General features: G+C 37.0%; 1 protein-coding gene across 2 annotated transcripts; it reads left to right on the plus strand.

Annotated features, from left to right (window-relative positions):
- Positions 1 to 220: 220 nt before the first annotated feature.
- On the plus strand, positions 221 to 2,958 carry LOC109058336 (uncharacterized protein YBL113C-like). 2 transcript variants are annotated; one of them, XM_042748381.1, is made up of 6 exons: positions 221 to 355; positions 434 to 553; positions 855 to 980; positions 1,185 to 1,295; positions 1,416 to 1,850; positions 1,899 to 2,958. In XM_042748381.1, exons 1-6 carry the CDS (start codon positions 307 to 309, stop codon positions 2,012 to 2,014), a joined length of 957 nt encoding a protein of 318 aa, XP_042604315.1. In that variant the 5' UTR covers positions 221 to 306; the 3' UTR covers positions 2,015 to 2,958. The 2 variants fall into 2 exon arrangements, with proteins under 2 accessions (XP_042604315.1, XP_042604314.1); XM_042748380.1 differs by having other exon boundaries at positions 1,416 to 2,958.
- Positions 2,959 to 12,832: the final 9,874 nt, after the last annotated feature.

Here is a 12,832-nt window from a genome sequence, read left to right on the forward strand (position 1 = left end):
TACAGAGGAGTAAAGTCTACGCCTGGGTCCCATTGTATTAATTTGTTTCACTTTGGGGAAATGTGTGTTCTATGTCCAAAAATCAGACCCTTTTTTCAACTTCCTTTCTTCACATTGCAGAGTAGACTAATAGTAATATGATAAATTGTTTTATGTCTTGTCATTATTGCTGTCTGGTTCATTTAGAATGATTCATTCTCTGTTTACTTCTGTTAAACTTTCATTTTCTCATAAAGCCCCTCCCCTTCTGATAATCTACAAAATGAGCACTCAAACTGAAATATTTCATTCACCTCCTGATCAAAGATGGATCTACAAATCTCAGCTTTTCTTCTGTTCGTTCTTTTCACTGCAGGTACAAAGATAGATCATGCTTTTACTGTTATTGAGGACAAATACAGATCACTGATGTCTCTCTCTCTGTATTACTGAGGACACTCTCTCAGCTGCTATCAGTGCAGGAATGAGACGAGTTCTTGTGTGGATCCTGAGATGAAAACATGTCCCAGTGGATATTCCAAGTGCATGAATGTAACAACAGTATTGGATTTTGGTAAGTCTAATATGATTTATTAAAATACTGTTATATTTGACTGAAGGAGATGCTGGTATTATTTAATGCTGCTGAAACAGTGGAAATGTAAATTCTCACAGAACCGCTAACTGTTTTTCTGTCAAAATTTACAATTTCAATCACAGAATATTCTATATAGATTTCTGCTATTTTTTTTTTTTTTTAAGTAATTAAGAATTTTTTTTTAAGCTTTCTACTTTTACATATTAAAAATGTACATATTTCCATCAAAATAATGAGCAGTTGAACCGTTTTTTTCTGTATTATTCATGTATTTTAGGTGCAACTAAAGTGAATGGTAGATATTGTGCTGGTAACTGTACAAGTGGGTCCTTGAACTTTGGGTTTGCACAGGCGTCTTATTCCTGCTGTGAAACTGATCTTTGTAACGTCCCAGATGCTCCAGGTATTGTACTTTATACTGACCATAGAATCTATCTGTAAGGTCAAAACTCATTTTACTTTTATATGATATTTAGTAAGGAAATAAAATGCAGAGTGCAGCTTGATTTTTAGGAACTGAATTGATGGAGCAGCTAAAGGAGTATTGTTTCATTAGAAGTCATATTTTAAATGAAAAATAAAAAACAGTCTTGTTTCCCTCCTGTAGGTGCCAGCACTAACACTCCCAATGGAAAGAAATGTTACTATTGTGTTGGACAGAACTGTTCAAACACAGTGAACTGTTCAGGGAGTGAAGACCACTGCATTTCAATGGCAGGTGAGAATCAAGATTCAAGTTGTTATTTTGTTTCTCCATTATTCATTTTAAACATCTGATATAGATCACATATACCAATTGCCATCTTAGACTAACATCTGTTTTCTTTCTTTTCATCAGTGAATTCCAATGAAACACCGCTTCTAAAAGGCTGTGTCTCTAAATCTGTTTGTGATTATGCCACAGTATCATTTAGTAGTGTTTATGGCATCTCATGTTGTGAGGTGAACTTGTGTAATGACGCTTATAATGTCACCCAGAACATCAACATCACCCAGAGCATCATCCAGAACAATATACATAACATCATCCAAAACATCATCCAGAACGTCATCCAGAACGTCTCTCAAAACGTCACTCATAGTGTCACCCAGAGCGTCACTCAGAGCGGCATTCAAAACGTCACTCAAAATGTAACTCAGAGCACCACTCAGAGCGCCACTCAGAGCACCACTCAAAATGTAACTCAGAGCACCACTCAGAGCACCACCCAGAGCACCACTCAGAGCACCACTCAAAATGTAACTCAGAGCACCACCCAGAGCACCACTCAAAATGTAACTCAGAGCGCCACTCAGAGCGCCACCCAGAGCACCACTCAAAATGTAACTCAGAGCACCACTCAGAGCGTCACCCAGAAAGTCCCCCAGAGTACTAACAGTGCTAAGAGTATCACACAGAGCTTCATGTTATTATTGATTGTCTACTTAATTAAGTAAACAATCAATAATAGAATAAGAAGATGCTAATTTTGAGCAGTGGGGTAAATAGAGACTACTATTAATAATAGATTACTATTACTATTACTATTACTAAAAGATTACTATTGTCTGTTGTTGATTGGTAGACACATAGGGATAAAACAGTTTTAAATGCATTGTTTGCTTTTGCTAGATTTGTGTGTGTGTGTGTGTGTGTGTGTGTGAGTGTGTGTGGTTTTGTGTCTAGTGTTATGGGACAATTGTATGGAGCTAATTTTGTGCCAATATTCATCAAATCCAGCGTTTTGCAAATAAACACAATTTGCTTTGCAAAGAAAAACTCACCTTATGAGTGATATATATATATATATATATATATATATATATATATATATATGGCAATTGTCACATAACTCTAGACACAAAACCACACACTCTTTAACTCACAACTTCTAATATTTACGTTAAAGACATTAATAAGTATTCAGTGTGACAATTGTCCTGAGATGACTTACATGATAAACATGTTTGCTTTCTTAGTCAGTGATACCCACACAACAGACAGACTTCTCATATATAGACCAAACATATAGTATGTAATATTGACAGCTAGAGATTTAAATGGGCGCTGCAAGTTCAAAATATCTCTTTCAAGTGTAGAAATCAGGAAATATATTGTAAATTGTAATTTCCCTACTGTATTGTAAAGCAAAATAATATACCTGTGAAATATACATTTTTATTTGTTTTACAGTGCAGTTGTTTTAGTTTCCAACATTATCAGTGATAATGTTAAATCTTTATTTATTGTATGAGCGTGTGAGCCTGTGTGTGGATAAAACCTTTCAGGGTGTAGTGCGTAAAAACCTCTATGTTTGAGCAGTAGTTCCTAGATTAAACATCACTTTTAATCAGGTTCACCACAATTCTAATCACACTGAAAAAAAAAAAAGATTTTCTTACATAGTATTTTTGTCTTCTTTTCTAGTATAAATATCTCAACATTCTTAAATCAAGATGCAATCACTTGAGAAGCAAAATGACTTAAAGGGGTGCTGTTATGCTTTTTCACTTTTTCAACTTTAGTTAGTCTGTAATGTTGCTGTTTCAGCATAAAAAAGATCTGCAAAGCTCAGAGTCCAATTCAAAAGGAGATATTTTATTTAACAGAAATCACTTTTCAAGAACTACAATGAATGACTCGTTTGGACTACAACGCATCTTTTCCGGGATTTGTGGTATCACAAAGATCGATGAATGGGACGAGACCTGGTTAAACTGCATTAGAGAAGGCAGCGAGTGTTATCACTATGTCAGAGATGGGCTAGTGTTCCCAAGACAAACAAACTTAGAGTGGTTACAATCATCCGGGTTTAAATCACGCTCAAATTGTTTGATTTTGATGCAATATTTACACTGATTGAAGCTCGCAGCAGGCGGCTATAATAAGGACATGACATTTCCCTATCAGGCGCCCAGTGCTGTCAATCACAACACACACTGACCCAGCTAACCAATCACAACACAGACAGGCCCAGCTAACCAATCACAACACAGACTGGCGCAGCTAACCAATCACAGCACATTTCGTATTTCAGAAGGTGGGCCTTCATTTGTTACAGGAACAATTCCAGCCGTTCATGCCAGACTGGGGAGAGAGCTGTTGTAATAATGTAAAATATGTGAAAAATATGTTTTTAGAACAACCTACGTAGTATGAGAGTCTGTTCTAGTACACCCCTAAAATAAAATTAAGACCTTGTAAAAGAGCATAACAGGACCCCTTTAAGATATTATGTCTTGTTTTCTGGAGAAGAAAATTATCAAAACTTTGTTAGTTTTTGCTTAAAAGAGAATCAGGATCAGAAAGAGCGTTATTGCCAAGTATGCTTGCGCATACAAGGAATTTGTTTTAGTGACATAAGTTTCCAGTACACAGAGACAACAACAACACAAAAAAAATTGCAAATAAATAAATTGTATGAACAGTTGTGCTATAGATGATAATGGAATAGAATAGAGTAAGATGCAGAGATGTACTTGGATGGAGGGGTAACAAATAAATATAAAAATATTGCACATATTTATTGCATAAGTGGGGAACATTTAACTGTTCATGAGGTAGATTGCCTGGGGGAAGAAACTGTTCTTGTGCCTGACTGTCCTGGTATTTGCGGCTCTGAAGCGCCGGCCAGATGGCAAAAGTTCAAAAAGGGGGTAACTTGGATGAGAGGGATCCAGAGTGATTTTCTTAGCCCTTTTCCTCACTCTGGGTGTATACAGTTCTTGAAGGGTGGGCAGGGGAGCACCAATAATCCTTTCAGCAGTCCGAACCGTTCTCTGTAGTCTTCTGATGTCTGATTTTGTAGCTAAACCGAACCAGACAGTTATTGAAGTGCAAAGGACAGACTCTATGACGGCTTAGTAGAACTGTTTCAGCAGCTCCTGTGGCAGGTTAAACTTCCTCAGCTGGCGAAGGAAGTACGACCTTTGTTGGGCCTTTTTAACAATGGAGTCAATGTGATTGTCCCACTTCACGTCCTGAGAGATGGTGGTTCCCAGGAATCTGAATGACTCCACTGCAGCCACAGTGCTGTTCATGACGGTGAGTGTGGGGAGTGCAGGGGGTTTCTCCTGAAGTCCACGATCATCTCCACTGTTTTGAGAGTGTTCAGCTCCAGGTTGTTAAGACTGCACCAGACAGCCAGCTGCTCAACCCCTTGTCTGTAAGCAGACTCGTCACCGTCCTGGATGAGACCAATGACAGAGGAGTCTTTTGAGGTGCAGTCGTTGGTGTAGAGGGAGAAGAGCAGTGGGGAGAGAACACATCCCTGAGGTGCACCAGTGTTGGTGGAGCAGCTGTTTGACATGAATTTCCCCAGTCTCACTAGCTGTTGTCTATCTGTCAGAAAGCTGGTGATCCACTGACAGATAGAGCTAGGAACAGACAGCTGGGTCAGTTTGGTCTGGAGGGCTGTTGGGATGATGGTGTTGAAAGCCGAACTAAAGTCCACAAACAGTATCCTCACATAAGTAACCTGTTTTGTCCAGATGTTGCAGGATGAAGTGCAATCCCATGTTGATTGCATCATCCATGGACCTGTTTGCTCGGTAAGCAAACTGCAGAGGGACCAGTAAAGGTCCTGTGATGTCCTTCAGATAAGCCAAAACCAGTTTTTCAAATGACTTCATGACGACAGACGTTAGAGCCACAGGTCTGTAGTCGTTAAGTCCTGTTATCTTGGGTTTCTTTGGAATGGGGATGATGGTGCGTTTGAAGCAGGAAGGCACTTTCCACAACTCCAGAGATCTTCTGAAGATCTGTGAAAAGATGGGGGCCAGCTGGTCAGCACAGGTTTTCAGACATGCCGGTGTAACGCCATCTGGGCCTGGTGCTTTTCTTCTTTTGTTCTTCCTGAAGACCTGGCGCACATCATCCTCACTGATTTGAAATGCAGGGGTGGGGATTGCAGGAGGTGTTAATGGTTGTGTAGAGTGATGGTCAGAACGGGTGTGGGGGCTTTCAAATCTACAGTAAAACTCATTCAGGTCATTAGCAAGTCGTTGATTAGCCTCAGTGCAGGGGGATGGTGTCTTGTAGTTGGTAATGGCTCTCAGTCCTTTCCATACTGAAGTTGAGTCGTTGGAAGTAAACTGGTCTTCCAACTTTTTAGCGTAGGTCCTTTTAGCCACTCTAATCTCTTAGTTCAGTGTGTTTCTGGCCTGATTATACAAGACTCTGTCCCCATTTCTGTAGGCATCCTCTTTGGCCTGACGAAGATGTCTGAGTTTTGCTGTAAACCATGGCTTATCATTGTTGAATGTTAAATAAGTCCTGGTAGGAATGCATATATATCCTCACAAAAACTAATATAGGATGTCACAGTCTCGGTGAGTTCGTCCAGATCGGTGGTAGCAGCTTCAAAAACACTCCAATCAGTGAGGTCGAAGCAGGCTTTTAAATCCTGCTCTGTTTCGTTGGACCATCTCTTTACAGTCTTTACTACAGGTTAAGCTGATTTTAGTTTCTACCTGTAGGTCGGTATAAGATGAACCAAACAGTGATCAGAGAGTCCTAAAGCAGAACAGAGTGATATGCATCCTTTATTGTGGTGTAACAGTGATCCAATATATTACTGTCTCTGGTGGGACTTGTAACATGCTGTCTGTATTTTGGCAGTTCACGGGAGAGATTGGCTTTATTAAAGTCCCCAAGAATGATTAAAACAGAGTCCGGGTGTTGTTGTTCTGTCTCTGTGATCTGATCAGCGTGTTTCTGGAAAGCTGAGCTCACATGCTGAGCTCACGAGCCAGGTTTACGTGAAACAAAGAGCAGCAGAGTGTGAGAAATTCTTATTTGTCCGAGAGAACAGAAGGAGTTTGTCCGTTTTGTTGGGTAGAGAGCTGAGATTTGCCAGATGGATGCTAGGCAACGGCGTTCGAAATCTGCGTTTCCTGAGTCTGACGAGCGAGCCACCTCGCTTCCCCCGTCTGCGCTTCCTGAAGCGTTTGATCAGCGCCGCTGCTCGGCCGACAGCAACGTTCAGTAAAACGTCCGAATAATTGAAATCCGGTAAAAGATTTTGTGGTGTGTTCTGACGAATGTTCAGCAGTTCCTCCCTGGTGAAACTGATCGTGTTTGATAAACAAAACACAGGAAAAACAAACAAAAACAGTACAAACACTGGAGAGCCAAGCACTGAAGCAGCCGTGTGGGGTGCCATCGAGAGCTATCCACCATCAAGAGGAAGAAATATCTGCCAATGGGGAAAGAAAAATTATTTTATTTTGCCTTTGAGTTAAGATTAAAGTAAGTACACTTTAAAAATTACATGGAACTTTCACTTTAAGTATATTTTTCTATTATATATATATATACATATATATATATATACACACTCACCGGCCACTTTATTAGGTGAATAATTGCTGAAGTTCAAACCGAGCATCAGAATGGGGAAGAAAGGGGATTTAAGTGACTTTGAATGTGGAAAGGTTGTTGGTGTCAGACGGGCCGGTCTGAGTATTTGAAAAACTGCTGATCTGCTGGGATTTTCACGCACAACCATCTCTGGGGTTTACAGAGAATGGTCAAAAAAAGAGAAAATATCCAGTGAGCCTAGTTGTGTGGACAAAAATGCCTTGTTGATGTCAGAAGTCAGAGGAGAATGGGCAGACTGGTTAAAAATTATAGAAAGGCAACAGTAACTCAAATAACCACTCGTTACAACCGAGGTATGCAGAATATCATCTCTGAACACACAACATGTCGAACCCTGAAGCAGATGGGCTACGGCAGCAGAAGACCACACCGGGTGCTGCTCCTGTCAGCTAAGAACAGGAAACGGAGGCTACAATTCACACAGGTTCAGCAAAACTGGACAATAGAAGATTGGAAAAAGGTTGCCTGGTCTGATGAGTCTCGATTTCTGCTGCGACATTCAGATGGTAGGGTCAGAATTTGGCGTAAAGAACATGAAAGCATGGATCCATCCTGCCTTGTCTCTACGGTTCAGGCTGCTGCTGGTGGTGTAATGGTGTGGGGGATATTTTCTTGGCACACTTTGGGCCCCTTAGTGCCAATTGAGCATCGTTTAAATGCCACAGTCTACCTGAGCATTGTTTCTGACCATGTCCATCCCTTTATGACTACAGTGTACCCATCTTCTGATGGCTACTTCCAGCAGGATAATGCACCATGTCACAAAGCTCAAATCATCTCAGACTGGATTCTTGAACATGACAATGAGTTCACTGTACTAAAATGTCCTCCACAGTCACCAGATCTCAGTCCAATAGAGCAGCTTTGGGATGTGCTGGAATGGGAGATTCACATCATGGATGTGCAGCCGACAAATCTGCAGCAACTGAGTGATGCTATCATGTCAATATGGACCAAAATCTCTGAGGAACGTTTCCAGCAACTTGTTAAATCTATGCCACGGAGAATTAAGGCAGTTCTGAAGACAAAAGAAGGTATATATAAATTTAAAGATAGCATTCTTTGTTAATATTTGCAATGTACTATTGATAAAGGAAATATATTTATAGTAAAATTATCATTTTTATGGAGTACTGCAGAGCATATACTATTATCGCAAAAATAATACATTCATGATTAATTTGTAATGTACTTATAATACAAATACACTTTAATCTATGGGCTAGGTGCACAAGATGGTGCCGGTGAGCTTCAGTGATGCCAGTGTGTGCATACTTCCGGTCTTGCAACATTCTCATTTACTGTAAGGGGAAACTTATATACAAAACTTGGCTAGATATAAATGATTAATGTTTTGTAAAGACAAGAGAAAACATCCTCCTTACATTATTGCGTTCATCTGTGTGTAAATTCATTAAGATAGCATGCGGATGGAGAACGCTTCATTCTTTCTTCTGTTGATGATGAGGTTCAGCGTCAGTGCAGTCAGTCAATGAGGAGCTCTTCATTCAAACACAAACCACTCAAATCTGCAATACTCTACATTCTCGGAGAGTTGATTTTGTTCTGACTGCTATTTATAAGATTATAAGGTTTGCGATTCTCAAACTGTTGTTTAAGGTTGATAGGTTTTTTTTTCATATGTTTTTTTTGATTCGTTTGGTGATTTATTTATTTATTTTTTGTACAATTTAACAATGTAATTATGGTATTTTGGCATTAATTAAAATATCTGTGTTTGCATTAGGCTACCTGGGTGGTTTTATTAATATCTGTTTTGTAAAAGATGTTGCATAAATAATTATCTGTCTATAAGCAGCGCGTGTATATTTTTACAATTTCTTTCGCATTAATTATCAGATAAAACAAATCTTTGAATTTGTCATGTATTAGTTGTATCCTTTTACAGCCCTTTTTTTCATTTAAAAATATGTTTGATGCGAAGTTAACTGAGTAAAATATTCAAATGTTGTGAAAATAATGGAAAAAAACTGATGTGCACGATGAAAAATGTATATTTATTAAGATCTATCGCAGCCCATCTCTCACAAAAAAATAATATACTTTAATAGACAACCAAAATATACTTAGTATGAAATGTGTTGTTCCAAAATAGCAGCAGTTAACTAATCAACACATTTTAAGTATACCAATCTTAGCCTGACTGCATGTACAGTACATTTAAGTATGCCAAAATTTAAAATACTTCTCATATATGTTAAAAGGCATCTTGAAGATCAATGCAAAGCATTGTCAAACATGAGATGCAAAACCTAAACTAACTGAAATCAAATCAAATTTCTATTCCTTCTCAATGCATGTTTGAGCAATAGTTCCTAGACCGTACATTAGGATACTTTAATATCTATTCAGTTCAGCACAACTGTAATCAGTTTCTAAGCTGTCAGAACATGCTGATTGATTCTGCAATCTGGTATTTCTTACTATATTAATGTATTGCTGTAATTATAATTAAATACACTGGTCTGTATAGCTGTCACATTCGTCAGCTGGAGTGCTCATGAACTCCAGTAGAGGGCACTCCACTCAGGACTCTTGCATTTGGTGTCTGAACTCCATTTCCCATAATCCCAGTGTTATCCCTGACGCTGGTGATTGATTGGTGATTGTCTGTTTCTGACCGTGATTAATAAAAGCTGCAAATGGATCCGCTCGCCTTTGACTCAATGTTACAGAAGACTTCGCCGTTGTTTAGAGACGAGTACAAAGAGAATAGTGTTTCCATACCATCTTCAACTTGTACAGTAATGTGTAACTTTATGCATTCTAAATGAAACAGATGTAAATGTAACAGAGAAAATAGTAAGATTGAGACCTTGTGTCTCGTGGCCGCTTTGTCGAAAGAGCAGAAAATGCTCTAAAAGTACAATCTCGGTTTAAACACTCTCTCAACTTTCATTTAATTCTCGTATACTGTGTTTGTTCTCGTTTTTCCAGATGAACACTCGTCGCATGTTTAACCAAAATCTGAGAATAGTCTTCATCCATAAAAACAAACGATGAAAAAAGTATAGCGACATCAGCTGGTGGGGCAGGCGATCAAATCGGCATTAAAAACTTTTACAATAGTTTAAAAGAGAGGATTTCAGTAACAGGTATTTGATACATATTTCTGTTGTGAAAACATATTTCCTGTATAAACGACTGTCTATAACCTTTTCAAAGTGTGGATGTATCATAATGTTATGGTTTTTAATTGCAATCGCATTACAAGTCGACGTAGCCCCTCTAGCAAATCTGCCAAAAGTGGACAAAACAGAAGAAATGTAGCATTTGCTAGATTATAATTATGACCTATGGGAAGTACACGCGGTCCTAGGCTTTAATGTATAGCGGGAATTTTGAATGAAACGAGTATGACAAATAAACTGAGAACATTGTCATCAGCTATCTGAGCAAGAGCTCTAGATGTATCGTGCTAGAAAAACAGTACAACATTTACAAAAATATACTCAAATGATCACGAGTGTTTTTTCTGTATTCATATGATAATTTTCTTAGTGTTTTGGGTTCTTTAGTTACATACTGTAGGGATTTTGTTTGTACAAAAGTTCCTTCATATTTTGTGTCTGTAGCCTTTTCAAGAGGGCGTACAACCTCAAACTTTACTGAACGTGTAGCTTTTAGAGAAAGGCTGGATATGTTACAGTTGTAATAGTTGTATGTGTAAGCAAGACTTACAATAAGACTTACTTATTGTAACTTTGTACATATATTTTCAGTAGATAGCCAATAGTAAATTGATAGTATATGATATTTATCACGCTGGTAAAGGACGGTTCAGAAAAGTCTGATATAGAACAATAAGTGAAGAAATAGATCAGGATGTGAGATTTTGAGTACGAAAACCTTACAGGACACTAGGAAAACTCTGGTCACTTTTTTTATTTAGCCTTTTATATATTAGAAAATATTTAGAAAATATTTATAGATAAACTAAGATTTGAACAGGTACTGTTAAATAAAAATAATAATTTAGGTTAAATTTGAAAGCAAGAAAAACATTTTATTGAAAACTTTTAAGATTTCGTCTAAACAATCTTTTTAATTTTGAATTTAATAATAATAATAATTCAATTCTTTTTTTTTTTTTTTTTTTTTTTTTTTTTTTTTTTTTTTTTGTTTGATGTTTTAATTGTTTAAAAGGGTTAATATAATATATTTTGTGATATATATCTACACTTATCTGTGTGGGTCTGAATCATTCATTTCATAGTGGTGTTTAACCCTGGGATGATTGTCATGATCCGGTCACTGCACATCCGTTTATACACCGCACATCCGTTTATACACTACACAGACTTTCACACAACACAGTTGAAGTCCAGGGTGTACTGTGTCGTGTGAAAGTCTGTGTGGTGAATAAACGGATGTGCAGTGACCGGATCATGAACAACGATCTGCGAGTTTTGTTTATATTTCAAATTAAACTAAATGCATTTTATTTTATTGGAAATATTTCATTCACAGAATGGACATCAATGTAAGCCATGTTTTTTTTTTCCTATATTTATTGTGAATTTTTATTTTATACAGCATGTTATATATAATTACAATTTTATTTGCTATTATCTTCTTTAAAAGAAGAGAATAATGTGTTTTATAAGATCAGTAATCTTAAATGTTGAATACTTTTTAAAAATGAATGATTTGTTTTAGTAACACGATATATATATGATTTCATTTTTAATTATGTATTTTATTTATTTGTTTTTTTTTTAAGATATATGTTTTTGCGTGGGTTTTGGGGCACTGGAGATGTTTTGACATGCGCTGACATTTGTGCTTTTTCAGTATCATAACATGTATTAATGGTTAAAGTCTGAATATACTGTATTCAGCACAAACTGGGCTACAAAAATATGTGAATGTATGAATGTACATATCTGTGTTTTTGAGAAAGCAGCGTTTTTGAATGGTTAGTGAAAAACTAAAATTAAAATGTTTAAAATGTGTTTTATTAGTTCAGTAAACATAAATAAATGTTGAATACATGATTAAAATGTATAATAAATATTTTGGTTTGCTTTAGTAACATGTTTGTTACTACGATGTGTTTTATAAGTTCAATAAACTTGAATGGTGAAAACTTGAATGGTGAATATTTTTTTCTTTAGTAGCATGCTGTAATATATAAATATTTTAAATATATATATATTCTTTAAAATAGAGAGGTCTCTTTTTAACTTGATATGTTTATATGTATGTGTGCTTGTTTATATGATTTATCAGAATACAAATTTGTATAGTGGCATGGATATTACACTGATATATATATATATATATATATATATATATATATGGTTTATGAATTTTTTTTTTAAAGTAGTCATAATTCAGATCGCTTAAAAAAATTAAAAAAATGTATGCACATGCAAAATTTTATTGTGTGGTGGTAGGTGCAGGGCCGGCGCGTGCCTATAGGCGAACTAGGCAGCCGCCTAGGGCGGCAGCTCAGCCAGGGCGGCAAGAGAGAGAGAAGGCGAGAGAGCGAAAGCGAGAGTGAGAGATAATTTTTTTTTTTTTTATTATTTGTTTGTTTTACATTAGGTTACAATTATCGCACTTATATCAACAGCATTTTTTCCCACTCCATTAGTATAAATTTAAATTAACTTTAAATTTAGAATAAAAATTCCCGCCCGGCCGCGCCCTGCCCCCACCCCACTTAGAGCGGCATCAATTAGTATATGTGTGCTAAATACTTTTATGTATATTCAAAAATGTCAAAACGAATACAATTATCTGCTCATGAGTACAAAAGACAACGGCTTTTAAAAGAGCAAGCACTGGTGAAACAAAGAGGCTCCTTTTTGAAATTCATCGCCTCTGGAAGTCAAGAGGACAGCATAGTAAAAATCAGCAGCGACCAT

The sequence above is a fragment of the Cyprinus carpio genome, chromosome B21, assembly GCF_018340385.1.
Source record: "Cyprinus carpio isolate SPL01 chromosome B21, ASM1834038v1, whole genome shotgun sequence".
Taxonomy (NCBI): Eukaryota; Metazoa; Chordata; class Actinopteri; order Cypriniformes; family Cyprinidae; genus Cyprinus; species Cyprinus carpio.